Below are 18,232 nucleotides of genomic sequence, written 5' to 3'. Positions count from 1 at the left end.
CTGTGATTTTTCAATTTTACTATCTTTCGTTCGTTTTCTTTCCTTTCATTCTTAATTTTTATTCTTTTTTTTTTCCTTACATTTATCGTACGCTAAATTTTTTTTCACCAGGAACCAACTTATGGTTTTAAATGCATTTTAAAGATGTTTATTTTAAATGTAACAAATTTTTCTTTCTTCTCATTTATACAGAGGACACAATTCGATAACAAAACTGTACGTTTTCAAAATCTGATTAACATGATTAAGTAGAACACTGTAGTTATCTAAATATATTCGATGAATGTACTCGTTTATTTTTTAATCCAAGATGTGAAATAAAATATTGATTTGTACATAGGTAATAAAAAAATAAATATATTAGACTTAATTAAAATTTAAAATTTTTTCATAAAACATTGCTATTCTTTTAACAAATAATAGTGAATTTTTATTAATGAATAATATATAATAAATTGTATAGTTAGATATATTTATATTTACAAATAAAACAGAAATAATAATAAAATAAATTCAGACAAATTTCAATAATAACAAAATTTCCATATAAGATTCATATAAGATAAACTAACCAAAGTAAAAAAAGAGAAATTTCAAAAAAATATTTTATCTCATTTATTATTCCAAATAATTGTTTTATTTATTAATTTAAAATGTACAAAAAAAATAAAATGAAACAATTAATATATTAATTGATATATCATGATAAAATTGATATTATATTGTATACAAATCATTAAATACTCAATATAGATTCTAAAAATTCGATGAAATTTAATGATATCAGATTCCAAAAAGTACAGCTATTCAAAAGTACAGCAAATTTTATCGAAATTGTCACGACAGTACGCACGCGTTCAACAAGTACAAATCAAGAGCTGCTATATATGGATACATTTTCTAGGAATAATGGATTGTACGTTGAGCATCCGTCTAAAAATGTCTAGAAACATTACAATTAAGGCGAACGATATTTGTACGAGTACGGAAAGGGAAAATTATCCCTTTACGGACTCGTTTTCTTTTAAAATTTTGCGAAACATAGATCCGAACTTAGATCAACTGGATAATTATCGCCAATTAATCATTATGAAAGATATTTTCTCCATTTATAATATTTCTGTAAATCATTTTCATGATTTTAAAATATTAGAACAATAGACATAATTTTTTATTACAATCATTTCAAAATTTGGCACAAATTTCAATAATTTAAATAATTTTGTTTTTTTTTTCCTTTTTATATGGCGAATATGTTGTCCAGTTTTCACTATTTTGTAGCATTGTTCAATTTTGAACACATTCAATCTATTTGAAAAAGACGAAACAAGATTCGATGTAAATTGTCTAATGAACAAGTTCCAATATTTTGCTTTCATATACATGTATGCTCTTGTATTTCTTTTCATTTTAAAATGCAACCGATTTTCTTTTATTATGGCACACGCCAGGCACAAGTATATCTTCATTTGAATAATTCACGCGCTAAAAGGCATATATGTATAGCTCGAAACTATAAATTCGAGCAAATTAAATCACAACATAAAAATAAAATTTACAAAAGGGTTCAAAATATAACTCTATAATTAAAAACTCATAAAATTTATGAAATAAATTATAGTCTACTAAATAGCCACCAGATAAATATATCCCCCATATTATTTATATCTTTTCGATTTTTTTTTCTTTTTTTTTTTTAAATTTTGAGTACACATCGCGTGTTACGACAATAAAAAAGTGTATAATAGTAAAGGTGTTGTATTAAAATTATTAAAAATTAACATCGTTTATCATAAATACAGAATTATTTAATTGCAATAAATGATAATCATATTGAAAAATAATGGTGAATTTCACTTCGACATACGTACATTTTTTTTTTTTTTGTTTTTATAAATATTAGCTAAATAATGTAACAGCACTTCTCTTTAGATTTCACGCGATTTCGCGTAATGACGACCGCGTTTATGCCATTTTTGGTCCGATCGTAATAAACCAGTCTCTTATCTATATATTTATTAATTCTTTTTTTTTTTTTTTTTTCAATGGGACAAACACAAAGATTCTGCTAAACGCGGTCGTGTTTTAACAAAATGCAATCCTTGATCCTACTATCACAGTCAAGTCTCCCGTTTCTCGTATCTCATATTTTCAACTATAACGCTTTATCCATACGTTTCGTCGTATTTCACACATACATAGAAGAACATATGTGCAATAGTATCGAAATATGTTCACAAGTGAATAGAATATTTCGCGAGCACTTTCGCATATTGAGAATAATCGTTTTGAAAGAGTTGAGTAGAAAAACAAAAATAAAAAAAGATAGAGAAACAAAGAAAACTTTCGTTATTTTGAATGAACGATTAGAAAAATTTTTTTTCGTAGGAACATCAGTATGCGCAAGAAATGCAATGATTTTTTTTCTTCATTAATTTGTTTTTATCTAAAAGGCGCAGTATTCGATGTTCGACGATGAAATAGCATATATTCCAAACTATATCGGAATATTGCACAAGCTCGTCTATTAAGAAATTTTTTGTTTTCAGTGTCTTTATGATACTGACATAGAATCTTTATTTTCGGTGTGACACAAATGTGTAATCTTATTAATTCTATAATATAATTCTCATTTTCAGCTGTATCGATTAAAAAGATAGTGCCCCAACTACCCTCAAATATATAATAATTAACAAGTAATCGCGAAATATGCATTATTTTATGTGTATATATATATATATAGCTTTTTCATAATATTTATATATATATATATTTCACTTTATTTATTATATTCTTGTTGTATGTGGGGCATATACAATATGTGACTAGTTCAAAAACGAAAATCCCTTCGCTCGCCTTGCGCAAAAAAATTTTCTTTTTCTTTATGTTATGATCAATTCACATTATATCTCTTTATAATACATCACATATAAACTGTCTTGCTTACATTCGTGCATCGAATATACGGCGTTTTCTCTATTTTTAACGTTTATTTTATTTATTTTTTGAAGCATCTTAATTAAATTCTGCAAGCATGTTTGAAAATTTAAAATCGAGTTACGTACTTTTCAATCTATATATGAAGAATTGTTACAATTTTTCTTTTTTGAAACTTGTATATGTTACTTTCTTCTTTTTTTTTTTTTGTCGCTTTACTTTAAATATTCTATAATTTCCAGAATTTGTTCAGGTAACTCTAGATATTCTAACAATAATATTTGCCTATTGAGGATTCTAGAAACAACATTGTCGATTAGTTGTTCAATTCGGAATCGTTTTCACACGCCGAAAGTAATCGACGCAGATCACAAAGGTAATCTCGCTTCATACGCTAGCGAAGCGATGGGGATTCGTATTATTTGGTTGCATTAAATTATTTAGCGTCGGGGGCTAACTCGGAGCATCTTCCGGTTCCACAACGGCACCAGATACGCTTGGATCTGTTTCACCATTTTGGCTCATTGATACAAACTGTTGTGACAACGTTTGTAGACTCTGTCGTACCTAAAATAATAAAGATATTTTTATAATCTAATTCTTTTTTATCATATAGAATACAATCAAATAATATTTACAAAAAAACACGAAGATATTCCTTATGAAGAAATAAGAAAAAAAAATTGAAGATTAGTTTTTAAAAAAATAAAGATTGAAAATTTATTCAATTAATGGTAAGATATGGTTCTTTAAGTAATATATATTTTAGTAAAATAATTCTAAGCAAAATCTAATTTAAATCTTTTAAGAAAAGAAAATTGTTTAAATAAAATATAATAATGAAAATATCATTAAAAAACTGTACATAGGACATCTAAAAAAAGTTAAATAGATAAAATTTTCAAATCTAGAAAATAATATATATTAAGAATGCAATATTTATATAAAATGTTTATTTACTGTAATAAAAAATATCGTACCTTTACTATTTGATCAAGATTTATATTAAGATAATGCAAAAGTCGATCTTGAGTGAAACGTTCTGGCGAAACAAGAGGATGGTTCAGATATGCTGTGTGTAACCTATCGATACGAATCATCATCAGAGCCGCCGACACATAGAGAGCTGCCAAAAGAGCTATCAGGATAGTGATCACTGTGCTAGTTTTCAATCCACTCTTGAATAAAGATAAGATACCAGTGGATTTGGACGTAGTAGGTAATAATGGCACCGTTGGTGATGGTTCCACTCTAAACAAATTTAAATTATTGAAATTATTAATTATATTTTAATTAAATATCATAAAGATAATGATAATTATTTAATAATAATATTTTCAATGATATATGATATTAATAGTTTAACGTTTTAATTAAAATTTTTTGTAAAATAGAATTTTTTTAATATACTTTAAATAAAGTTTTGTATATATTTTGTAAATATTATTTTTAAAATGATAATACAAAATTTTAAAACTCCAAATCTTTAAATCATTTTATAGCTATTTGAATGATTTTAGTACAATTATACAATTTTTTTCTCATATGCTGATGTTTCTCTTTATGCTGATGAATTTTTTTCTCAGATGCTTTGTTAAATAAAGTATTGTAACATTAATATTAATAAATCTAAAAGCTTTAAATGAATGACTATATATGACTACTAATGATTATATAAAATGAATATATAAAAAAATTGTTTAATTTTCATTAATAAATTAATAATAAAAGAATTCTTCTGTGTTTATAAACAATATATATATCTTGAATATTTTTTTTTAAAACGCTAGATGACTCGTGTATAGTGTTGCATTATACACAGTTTGATTGTGAAGAGATTGAATTATATTTTTAAAAAAAAAGAAGTTTCTATAAAATAATTATTTACTTTGAAGGTGGTGGCAAACTCGGCCTGGCAATTGCCAATGGAACACCATCGGTATCGGTACAAATAGTTGGCGGTCTGGAATTCAGATCCGTTCCGCTTTCGGACATACTGGAATCATCCTCTTCGGGATTCACTTCAGAATCATCGACTAACGGAACAAGAAGCTTTTCTTCGTTTGCCAACGGTAGGATAGTTGGTGATGGTTGTGGTTCCGTAGCTGCATCCCAAACCTGTTTCATCAGCTTAAAAGTCGAGTCTCTGGACAGAAGGGAGCAAAAAACGTGTCTCTCCTCTTCTGTAGTGATCGCCACTGCATTTGGAATGATTCGCGCGGTCTTTTCTTTGCTAATTTTCAATACAGAAATCGTAGGTATCAATAGCTTCGTTACATAGCCAAACACATTACTGTAGAATGCAAAGTAGTTTGGTGTAATGTACAGATGTCCTTGCAACAAGATGTCGCCTACCAGTGCGCAGCTATAGTAGTTCAATACGCGTTCATCCGCAGCAACCTAATAAAATATTTTGAATTAAGTGATTTAATTATTAGGATTAGTTTTTAAAAGTTACTAAGAGGTGCAGATCAATAGTATGCAGAATTTAGAATTTAGAAATACTATCATTTGAAAAGAAATAATATGTAAAGGATTATAATTTTTATGTAATTTTTATATAATAAAATATATATTTTCGATTTTTATAGTTATCAACATTAATAATTACATTAATAATTATATATACAATAAAAAGATATAAAATATATAATACTATCTTTTATAGATTGATCAAGTTTTTCTTAAATTACACTATATCATTCATATCATTTTCTAATTTAGATGTCATTACTATAATGATATAATTAAATACACATATATATTGTGTATAAATAAATAATTTGTTTAACAATATATAAATTTTGAAAATTAAAATTTTGAGAAAAAATAACTTGAGTGAAAGATAAAAAGTATTATGAAAATGTTTTGAAAATGAAAATATATAGATTTGAATTTGAAAATTAACATTAATTTTTTAATGTATATTTATATTTATAAATTTTATATATATATTATTATTATTATATTATATTATATTATTATTATTATATTTCATGCTTTAATATTTCTTATCAAAATTAAAAATTGTTAAACAAATAAAAGATATTAATTACATTATTATAAAATTTAGATTCTTATTATCTTTTTAATTACTTACATTTAAGATAAACTTTAATATTTTTAAATGCTTATAAAAAATTGAATAATAAAACTTCAATTACGAGCATTGATGTACTTGTCTATTCGTGAGGATAAAAGAATACTGAAAAACTAAACAACGTTGAAGCAACATTTTCATTTAATTCCGTTCTAATTCATGAAAGTAACATTGTGAAAGTGAAACGTTCAAATAAACAAGTGAAACTCTTAATATATTTTACCTGAGAGAAATGCCTATGGAATTTCTTCTGTCTTGCACTACTGGTAGTTGTTGGTGAGGATGTAGACGAGGATCTGTTAACATTTCCTGGAGCTTGCACGACACCACCAGCTGCCATTGATGGTGCACTTCTGCTAAGCGGTTTCGAAAGATGACTAAAAGAATAGAAATATGAAAATTCAAATTAGTTAAATTATATAATAGAGGTGGAAAAAAATATTTAAAAAAATCTTAGAAATATTCATCAAGAATAAATAAATCTAGATAAAAATAATATGAATAGATAATAATTGAATATATATTTGTAATGATAATGATGAATTTTTCTATTTAAAAATTTTCTATCCAAATTTTATTTGAAAAAAAAAAAAATCCATGAAATCATATATATGTTATTAGAGCACAGTGGACTATGCTCGTGACGTATAAATCTATGTCAATATGCATATTATAATATGAACAAAGCCTCTTTTTTGTTTTATTTTTTTTTTCCTTTTTTCTGTATTAGAATCGATCTTTGATGAAAAATTAAAAGTGAATTTTTTTGTATCTTTCAAGTATTGTTGATAAAGTTATTTTAATTTAAAAGATTTTTTAAATAATGAATAAATGTTTTCAACGATATTTTGAGAGAAGATCGATCATTTATGATAATTTATTTGATTAATATAATATATTTAATATTGAATTGATATATATGAGAAAATGCATTCTGATAAGAAACTTAAATTATATAAGAATTAATTATAAAAAAAATATGATTATGTGTAATGAAAATTATGAATTTAATAAATATCACTATAAATTTTTTATATGTGTCAAAACTTTTTTATAAATTTAAATTTATAAAACAAAAATTTATTAATTATAACAAAAAGAATAATAATCATAATCATAATAAATAAAAAAATCGTTTGAGATTCAATTATAAATGCAAAAGTTTCAAGATTTTAGATACAATATCAGATTACAGATCAAAATTTTAGATATAATTGATGATATATATAAATATATTTGTACAAAATTTCTTTATGATAGATTTAAAAACAGAAATGTAAGACAATATTTTGTATCAAATAATTAATAAATTTACTATATATATAATATAATATAACATAAATAATTATTATATTACTCACGGTATATGAAGAATACATATAAATATTCAATGAAAAAAATCAAATAATAAAAATATACATAAAATTTCTTAAATAATTTCTTTTTTATGAATTCAATTTACTATTCAGTTTTCTATTTATAATTTTATCCAACAAATATTGCTACATACAATTCATCAATCTGCCACTAATCAAATAAGTATATTATAAAAATAAAAAACAAATTATATTCGAATAATCACAAGCTTTTGATCCACGAACTCAAGACTGGTTATACGTATACTACTTTTCTAACATTAAAAAAACAAACTTTAATCTCTCAGTTGCGTTCGATCTTCAATTAGTCATCAATAGCGTCAGGATGACCGACCGCTCTTATTTTAAATGATTACACATTAAATCAATTTCTGCACCTTCTTTTTCGTATTCTCGGGCTCCAAATGTCATTACTCCATACGTCGTATTCCTGTATGGACATGTTGAAATCCTATTGAAAAGCGATGATAGATCTGATGGATAGATTAAATCTTAGAGAGAGACAGAAAAATACTAAGACTCCACAGATCTGTTGGTATCCAATGTTATCACCGAAAGAATTCCAATTTACGTAGTACACCATACGATTGACGAAATTAACGATCAACTACATTTTAAGGAACTGACATTAATTCATCGACCGCAACTGCTCGAAGGAATTATTTCGATCGTTAATTGCAGCTTGCTACCAATCGGCTTAATATAAATTAAGGTCGAGCGACGATCGAAGACGATCAGGGATGCGATACCGGTAATTGAATCCGCTGGAGAACATTTCAAGTCGTTAGTTTTTTATTATCCAACGATGATATTAATATATTATATGAACATGATTCCTTTCTTTCACAAAATATGGTCGAGGAGAAGGAAATTGTTGGAAAATAAGCTTTAAAATTGGAGAAGATCTTTTATAAATAAAGATCACTGATGGAACAACGATTCGGATGATCGTAGATTTTTAAAATATGAATCGAAGCACGTGTAAATATTTCTTCTCTCTCTCTTCTCTATTTCTTTTCTGTCTCTTCTCCATATTTCTATCCATTTCTTCGTATTTTTTCCGTTTTTTTTTTTATTCTCCTCGATTTCTCTTCAATTTTTTCCTAATTTCTTCAGTTACAGTTCTCTTATAGTTTCTTTTTCGGTTCTTCTTCACTTTATTTCCGATTTCTTTTAACTCTTTTTAAATTTCTTTTCACTTTTTTCTCCGTGATCGATTTTCAAGAAGCTACACGTCAATCACGAGCAGGAAACAACGTAAGAATTTCAACAGTGATCACGGTTGCGGAGTATCGATCGTTTAACAAACGTCGCGTACGGTATTAGACTGACAAATGCAGGATATATCGTGATGTTATCGACTCAACAGTTTGATATTGATAATACCTGACAGAATATCTCTTTGCCTTCTTCTTTGCAGACTGAAGAACGTATTCGTGGGTTGTCGAAGAAAAATTTTGCGATAAACCAATTCCGCATCTGAAGAATATAGAACGATGTATTTTTTTTTTTATCATATTACTGATATAAAAAATAATAATTATGATAGAATAATCGATGTACGTCTCTTAAAATGTTTTTAAATATAAGAATAATTCATTAACGTTAATTAATAATCGATAATTTGATACTAAAAAACATGAGAAAAAAAAATGATTTGATATATCTTATATATATCTTATATATATCTTAGATTCTATCTTACATTTCGATACAATCCGTTTTTCTTATAATTATTGTATAATTTCTTAGTAAAAATAAAAATGAAAAAAAAAATATACTTTCTATTTTTTAACAAATAAGAAAAATTATATTTATTTATTTATTTCATTTAAATTTTACATAATTTTATTAATTATTAATTTTTTTATTTAATGTGTAATCAAATTTAATATTAATATTAATTTTCAAAGTTAATTAGAATAATCAATATAAAAAGAAGAAGAAAAACAATTCCTAATTTTACGATATTTATGATAAGTAATATTATATTACAATGATATAACATATTCTTTTTTTGGATACAAAAAATTAATCACGTATTCCTTTTTACAAAAATTTATTAGAATCTTAATAAAAATTCTAATATTTTAATAACATTCCAAACAAAATTGAAAATATTACTGAATTAAATTATAATATAATTAAATTAGATTTCATTAATCTATTTTAAGTTTCTATTTTTTACAGATAATATCAAATCGAAATCGATGATCTTAAAATATACAAGAAACAATTAAAGTAATAATATATTCATTTTTCAAAGATATTTTTCAAAGACTTTATATGTTTATGTATTAATTTCATATTCATATCAATATAATTGAATTTTAATTATTAAATTAAATCAAAGATTTTATCACTATATTTTATAGATTTTATAGATTTATTCCTATAGTTACTTATCACATATCTACAGTTTTATCTAAAGATTTTTTTAGATCAGTTAATTAAAATTTATATAACTTCATAACCTTTCATAACCTTCTATTTTCATTATCCTTTTTATCATAAAAATAATAATATCTTTTTAATCATAAAAATTCTACATCAATTATAGAATATTTATGATTATTTTCTTTTTTAGTAAATAAAGAATAAGTCACATAGAACTGAATCTTTAATTTTTTTAAATAATAATAATAATTCAGAATAAAAAATTTCAAAAGAAATACATATGAAATTTTATTTGAATGAACAACTAGTAATCTATTTTCTTATAATTTCTTCCTTTCACCTCTTTGTTTCATTTATTTTATTATTATTTTTATTATCATTATTTATTATATTTTTTTATTATCATTAAGTTAGATTCTTTTTACATAAAAAACACTGCTGAACAAAGTATTATTTTATAACAACAATAAAAATTATGTTTTTTATATCATATAAAAATTATTTATATATTACCAAAAAAAAAGAAGAAAAAAAAATTAATTATTTTTCATTAAAAGAATTAAAAAAGAAACTTGAATATTATTTCTTTCTATGCTATATGATATAATATCGTTCGTGTGATGTTACGAATGAAATATGCATTTCGCATGTCAATGTACAATTAAACTAGCTTTCATAATTCTTTTTGAGGTAAATTTTACTTGAAGACAGATATTAGACTGGAGGGAAAAGATTTATGGTAACAACGATTCCTATTCAAATTGTGGAATAAATATTTTCTTTGAAGTTATATTATAAATGATCAAAAAATCGATGTTATTTATTTAAAATCTTTATCAGGCAGATGTCGCAGAAACAACGTAATTTGCTTTTCACCGTTCTATATGAACAGGTGTTTCGATATCTCGTGATATGTTATCTCGCACAACTAATAATTTCCTGAAATATTAAATCTGTAACGATTAGTTATGTTATAGTGAAAATTTCATTTCGATAGAAAATCATCGACGATGAGTAAAACGATAAAAAACTATTATATTAGTTCATTTTAGTTTTAAATAATCTAAATAAAAGTCTAAATAATATAGTTATTTTAGAAAATTTATAAAGAATAATAAATATATTGTAATTATTAAAAAATAATAAATATCTAATTATCTGAAAATACAACGAATTTCCATATAAATTTTCTTGGAATATTTTCAGTCATACATATTTCATTATGATACAAAGATCATCGAACTTTATACACCACAATAAACTTCATTAAAACTGCTATCATATCATAATATGTAAATGTTAATTCATCATTGATAATTCATTGTTTCAATTTTTAATACGGAAAGATTTTTATTGTGGAAAGAAGATTAATTAATGTGCTTGATAACTTTTAGAAACAAATATATTTTAAATATATTTATTCATTTATCATTTTATGCAACAAGACATATATTATAATTCATGTTCTAAAAATATTAAGCTAAAAAAAATTGTAAGCAATTTTAAAAGTTTTAGAAAAAGCAAGAATTAAATGAATGGAAATATTTAATGAGTGATTTGTTCAATGAATGAAAAATCGAATCCTCATTAATTTCAATCCTAATTAAAGTAACTAAGTTGTCAATTTCTTTTCTCTTAATTCATTCATTCTCACACAATTTATCACATAAAGAATCAAGTAATAAAAATGAAAATAATTCATGAAATATATTTAATGCAATATGTGTTATATATTTTTTTTCATAACTAATTGGTACAAACATGCTTATAATATAAAATTATTTTTTTTTATTGAAAATTTTCAATGTATATACTAAAACATTTTATAGTTCTATGGCTTCATTATAAATTTTTAATAAATATTAATTGAAGAAACTTAACTTAACTTAATATAATGAAATTAAAGTGAAATTAAGACTAGATTTGATGAATGATAATTTATTATATTTAAAATATATTATTCTGTTTAAAAAAAAATGAAAGCAACTTGTTAAACTTCAAAGAGAATTTTACCAAAGATTTGTTACACTCTATATGATTAGCCTCTATGAACCATTCAATTTAAATATAAAAGCACGTGAATAGCTTCAGAGAAAACAAATTATCATATTTTATATGACTCATCCTATATGCACGTGGATTGTATATTTATTAGGGATGTATATCAATTTTATTTACTAATCTAAAATTCATACTCTAACAGATGATTAATAGTGTATAAAGAATGTGAAATTTTAATCTCATGAAAAATTAGAAGAAAAAATGAATAATAAAAAATTAATTTCTAAAATATCAAAAAAAAAAAAAAATTTATAAATGACCACACAAATATTAATCAATTATTCCATTTTCTGCATACATTATTTAAATACTTAATTCTGTAAGTGCATAATATTTTGATCCATTATCAATAACAATCTACAATTTATTAAAAATCTAATTAAATCGATCATAAGACAATTAATCTAATTTACAGCCAAATTTGAAATTTCCAATTTGCTGCAAAATTATACGTGAACATCAAAAATAAAATATTTTCTGATGCTGAGACAGATGCTGTTATAAATTGTAATAAGACCTGTTTACACGTGGAAAGTGAAAACGAGAAGCTGATTGCAGAAAGATCGTAGACTCACCTGTCGTTACATCTCAAGGTCGCGTGGCTCGGGCTTCTTGGAGGCTGAGAATTATTGGCAGAGGTTACAGTAAGCTGAGAGCCACTAATCGACTGTTGGCCCGCTTGTTGCGCACCAGGAGATACTTGAACAGGCGTGCTGGGTGCGGATCGTGCTCCTATGGACCCCGCAGACCTGGAAAAATACAGATAAACCAATCAATGCCTCGTTCACTGAAATATTTTTACGAGCGATCTTGTTGGAATTATGCGAGAAAGATAAATCGACGATACAGATATTAATTGTAATTAAGTATTAATTTTTTTTTATTACTCCTCTCTCTCCGCTCTTTTTTTTATTTTTTAAATTTATTTGAATATTTATATTTCAATTAATTATATTATATTTAAAAAAATAAAAGAATAAGTTTTTTCTATTATTTTTTTTAAGACTATTTGTCCAAATTACAATAATTGGATATCTTTTTTCAAACGTGGTGACGTAAGTTCATGTTTTTTTTTTTTTTAAATTATTTCATATCAAATAAATTTTGTTTTATTTATAAAATAATGGTTTTAGTAATGTTTAACTAATTTTTTTTAAATTGTAAATATATTTGAAATTCTAAATTCATTTCTAAATTTAACATTTAAAAATAATTATTGCCGATAAACGGTCGTTGGTCACCAGTTTCTTATTATCATATTGCCTATCGTATTTAGTTTGTCAGTGAATAATTGAAGTACAAATAGTTAAGAGTTCATCGGTCATTGCAAATTTTTGCAGTGATTTCATAATAAATTAATCTACCGTAAACAAAGATAGTGTTATTTCTTTTTCCATATTGTGACTCCAAAATAATTATATAGGATAAAAATTTATAATAAAAAATTTCTTATCAGTTTATTCTGTATTCATTTTAAAAATCTGAATCGCGACATTAAAAAGAAAAGATATTCAATACATTAATATGTAAAATAATAATTATGTTAAAAACATTCTGTTTTTTTAAAATGTACTCATCACCATAATATTATATTAAAGTACAATTTTTCATTTGAATAATATATTTCACTCGATTCTAATCTCTAAAAAAAAGTCCAAACTACAAATTAATTTTTAATATATCAAGATATTTGATTATTAATGAGAAATATTTAAATAAAAAATATGAAGGAAAGTTGTATATGTAAATACAATTAACGTATCGTATATTACATAAATCATACTTTAAACTGAATTTAAAAAAATAATGAATTAGATTGTAGATAAAACTTAAATTTACATATTAATTTAAACACAGAATTCATATTAATGAATATGAAAAATTTAAAAAAAAAACACATTGATCCATGCAAAACACGAATATAAAATCGTACAATAAATTTTATATGAAAATTATTATACATATTGACGATAAGTAATGTATTAAAACATCAATAGAAAAGAAAAAACAATAAGAAAGAAATGTTACATGAAGAATAATAATAATATTATATTCGAAAATTTCTATAAACGTACCTAACCCTGGTGACTGGGCCAGAAGAGAAGCAAAAATCGATCAAAGCACGCGTTTCGAATTCCATCGTTCAATTCTTCTTTTTCTAATATTCAGTTTTATAAACACAGTTACTTCTGAAAACGAATTCTTCAATCTGACAAGAATCCAGTATCGATATCGATTTTTTCGTATTTCAAAAATCGTAATGAACTCAGATTCCTGGATATATATATATATGTATAACAAATAAATTTGACAAAAAATAGCTTAACGTGCCGTAATTTTCTTCCTTTTAGACAACACCGATACGAACCAATAAAGAGAAGATTGAAAAGCAAGTGCGACAGCCACGTTGAATTTTCTTCGATAAATTGTGTGTGACAAAAAGAAGTGACACGGTGATTATTAAATAATTACGTGATATTTTAATTAAAAATTAAAATTAGATCTTCGTTGCTCCTCTTTACTTTGCCTTGCGAAAAAAGAATAAATTTCTACGAGACTTTAATACCAATTTAAAACTTTACTGATGGGACAAAAAAGATTGAATTTTATAAATAAAAAGAAATTCTTAAAGAAAATTTATACCAAACTTCGAAAAGAATTTTCGACGATTAATTAAAAAATGATTAAAAAATGATTTTAAACGATTTCCAAGTTGAAGAAAAAATTTAAGAAAAAATTCCAAAAACAATTAATCATATCCAAATATCCAAATAATTTATCCAAAAATCCAAAAATCTTCAAAGTATAAATTTAAAAAAAAAAGAAAAAGAATTTTGAATTAATACGTCCTTCGAAATCAGCTAACAGGAAAATATTGTCGTCCCGCGACAATAATAAACGATTAATAATACATGTAAAAGAATTTTTTATAATATAAATGATGTAATTTTTAGTAGAAACCACGTTGGAACCGATGTTTCTTAAAAACTACTCGGATTGAGTTTCGTAAATTTGCTCTTAACGAGCTAAAAGCTAATCGAGCAATGAATAAGATGCTCATATCTTCCACAAGAAACTAAATAATTTTACTAATTTTACAATTATTTATCTTATTTTTGCAATTTTTTAACGACTTTCGTCGATTAATCCTATATGGATTTAAATATCAGAAAATAATAATTAATTAGTAAAAATTTGATGAATTATAGAATAAAATAAAGGCAGCTGAGGTCGAAGAAGAATATTCTAAAGAGCAACGCGAAGAGTCAACCACGGGCCAGCCGGGAAATCAGACTGACAATAGAATTGAAAAAGAGCCACGATGTAACCCCCATTATTATGACCTTTCGACCTTTTTAATAATTAATGATTGCACTATATCCTAAAACATAGTATGTAACACATGACAACAATGATCTATATCCTCCTGGTGGATATATCACAACGTACGTGTTGATTGATTTCGTGGCATAGAAGGAAAGAAAGAACAATGAAACCGGAAGTGGAGGGGTTTGATGGAAAGTTCTGCAACTGAACAGCTGTTAAATGTTGGGTAATTATAGTGGAAGTTGTTGGATCGAATTACTATATCTTTTTTTTTTTTCTTTTCCATTTTACTATTCACTGTAATCGAAATTTCTAGAAAATATATCCAAAGAAATTTGTTATATTCGTATTTTCAATAAATTTTTATAAATTTATACATAGAAGAGAAATACAGATATTTTTTTAAAATAAAACCTTAAATAAATAATCTTTAGTAAATATAAATTAATTTGTTGTAACTTGGAAAAGCTATATTTATTTATTTTTTTTTTTTGGTAAATAAACTAACAGGAATTTAAAAAACGGATATTTTTACATTTCATTTTTACTTTCATATTTTATATATTTTTATATTTAAAATAAAAGTCCAAAATATTAAACTTAGCCATTTTATAATCTACATTCTTTAATAAATATATTAACACATAAATTTGTATAAATCTGATTTACTTAATATTTTATTTATAGTTCCAAGCTATGACTATGCAACTATACTTAAATCTAAAAAATATACATATCTCTTTTATTATCAATTATATTAATCAACATCTTATACTATTATCTTATATTATTATAGTTGTAGTATATCTTATACTACAACTATTATAAAACTTTTTAAAATATTTGTATATTCACAAAGCATTCAATATTTCTAATTTCACTACTTGCAATAAATTATAAATGATTACAAATTTTAAATTTTAAATATCAAATATCTTAAATCCTCAATGATCACATAGTGATTTGATATTTTACAAATTTTTATATTAAATGATAGTTTTTTTTTTTTGTAGAATAATTTGCAATTCATTAATAAGTGCAAAAAATTAAAAGTATAGCATAATCAAAACATAACCTAACTTTTATCCCAACTTTGTTCCAAGGAAAATTTTTCCGCAGTGATTTAGCTATCTCATTGAGGAAACGGAAAAGCATTTTTTTATTAGCCATTTGGCCGTTTTGCAGGAAATATGTAGCCGAAGCTTTGAATCAGATTGCTTGGCACGAACCCAAAAGGTCGATCGTGCTGCGCATCAATAAGAGGTAAAACCACATTTGAAGAGAGCATGAATTGTGCACCATGTCTTTTTGCAAACCTCACGTTTGCTTAAAAAGAGAGATAAAGAAAAGACATTTAAGAACAATACCGCATTTATCTGCATTGTACTCGATTTGACATAAATACAGGCCATTTCGAAATGAAGTAGAATATATTCCGGACAGGCGATAAAATTCAATAAAGACGAAACATTCGATTATCTGAAAGAAAGTTGAAAGTAATTTGAAATCGACTTTCGGAAGATGAATGAATATTTAAAGCGATTTAGTTATTTATATTTTTTTACTGCAAATGGAGAATATATTTTAAGAATTTAATTAGTAGTGTAATTCGCTAAATCTTTGTCGAATTTTATATGTTATGATTGTAGATATAAATTAGATTTTTATCTATTTTTAAAAGGAAATTATGTTCTACGAATATAAAATTTTAACTTATCATACATTTTGACATAAAATAATCGTATTTGATTGAATGTCATTTGCAATTTTTAATAAAATAATCAGATTTAAAATGAAAATAGAAAATATTTCAAAATTTGTAATATATTAAAATATAATTTTATTTCTTTTAATAAAAAAAGTTTTCGAACTTAAGCAAATTTTATTTTCAATATTGAAATTCTTAACGAAGTAGAAGTATAATGGAAATAAATAAAAGTATATGAATAAAAGATTTTTGTTCAATTCATCGAAGAAATTTATATTTTATTCTAATTTACAATCAGTCAATCATTATAATGGATAAACATCGTGAAATAAATAGATTTGTAGCATTTAATTGATAATAATATATACATATTTCTAATGAATAGCGATTCAACTATAATGATACATCAAATGAAAGTCATATATAGATTTTTCCAGAACTATTATATTCTTGATGTGTCTTTACAATGTTAATAAAATAATCTTTCGCTATTGTAAAATATTCAGTATGCATTATTGAAACATGGCAGGTGTACATCATTGTAAATTCTTTTCGAAGGACGCTAAACAACAAATAATAAACTAACAATATAGTACAATGAACAATTATTTTCTTTTTTTTACAATAAGCAAGTTGTTAGTGAATAATAGAAATACATTTATCGTGAACGGCTACAATAATAAATTATAAATTCAAAAAAATGTTTCCTTAAGCGATAAGATATATAAAGCAATTATTCAATTAATTATTGGATATAAATGTCTTAAGAAAAATGTTTTAAGGAAAATTTCACTTTTGAAAATTTTGATTCTTATTTCGACTACTTTTAAAAGAATCTTTTAATTAATTAATTAATTAATAAAAAATATTATGTTGGATAACAAAATAGAGATATTGATAAATAATTCTAAATTTTTCTACTTCACGCTATTGCATAAAAATTTAAGTTTAACAAACTTATTCGATAAATTATTCTGTCAGTTAACGATAATATATCTGGATCGATATATTTTCCATTAAAATGAAATCATAAAAACGAAACATGATCACGAAAATCAAATCAAGTCAAATATAAAGCGTACAAATTTTTCTTATACTTTATGACACTTGACTTGAAAGCAAATCAAAAATATTATCAAAAAAATATTGGCCAAAAAAAATATATATGGTTAACACAGTAGCAAATATCAAAATAATCCGCATGGCCGACGTTCCTTCGTGAAAGGGTGCCACGTGTACGCGCCACTCTTAAAATAGAATCGTTTAATTACGGACGAAAGACGAAATTTAAATAGAGGAAGAAGGGAAGAAAAGAAGATATAGATT

General features: G+C 24.3%; 1 protein-coding gene across 5 annotated transcripts in view; it reads right to left on the bottom strand.

Annotated features, from left to right (window-relative positions):
- Positions 1-1,786: 1,786 nt before the first annotated feature.
- The window catches only part of LOC122710503 (GRAM domain-containing protein 2B-like), a 57,524-nt gene continuing 41,078 nt past the window's right edge, over positions 1,787-18,232 (bottom strand). For 4 of the 5 annotated variants that reach the window (XM_043928402.1, XM_043928404.1, XM_043928403.1 and 1 more), the window contains 6 exons: positions 12,447-12,620; positions 8,800-8,892; positions 6,261-6,414; positions 4,826-5,337; positions 3,918-4,188; positions 1,787-3,504 (listed from right to left, as the gene is read on the bottom strand). In XM_043928402.1, coding sequence (XP_043784337.1) covers positions 3,391-3,504; positions 3,918-4,188; positions 4,826-5,337; positions 6,261-6,414; positions 8,800-8,892; positions 12,447-12,620 — 1,318 coding nt within the window. In that variant the 3' untranslated portion in view covers positions 1,787-3,390. The remainder of the gene's footprint in view (positions 3,505-3,917; positions 4,189-4,825; positions 5,338-6,260; positions 6,415-8,799; positions 8,893-12,446; positions 12,621-18,232) is intronic. The other variant, XM_043928406.1, reaches the window with a different exon arrangement.

This window comes from Apis laboriosa, unplaced genomic scaffold (assembly GCF_014066325.1).
Source record: "Apis laboriosa isolate Shangri-la unplaced genomic scaffold, ASM1406632v1 scaffold149_cov153, whole genome shotgun sequence".
NCBI classification, from domain to species: Eukaryota; Metazoa; Arthropoda; class Insecta; order Hymenoptera; family Apidae; genus Apis; species Apis laboriosa.
This window is presented reverse-complemented; position numbering and strand designations above follow the sequence as displayed.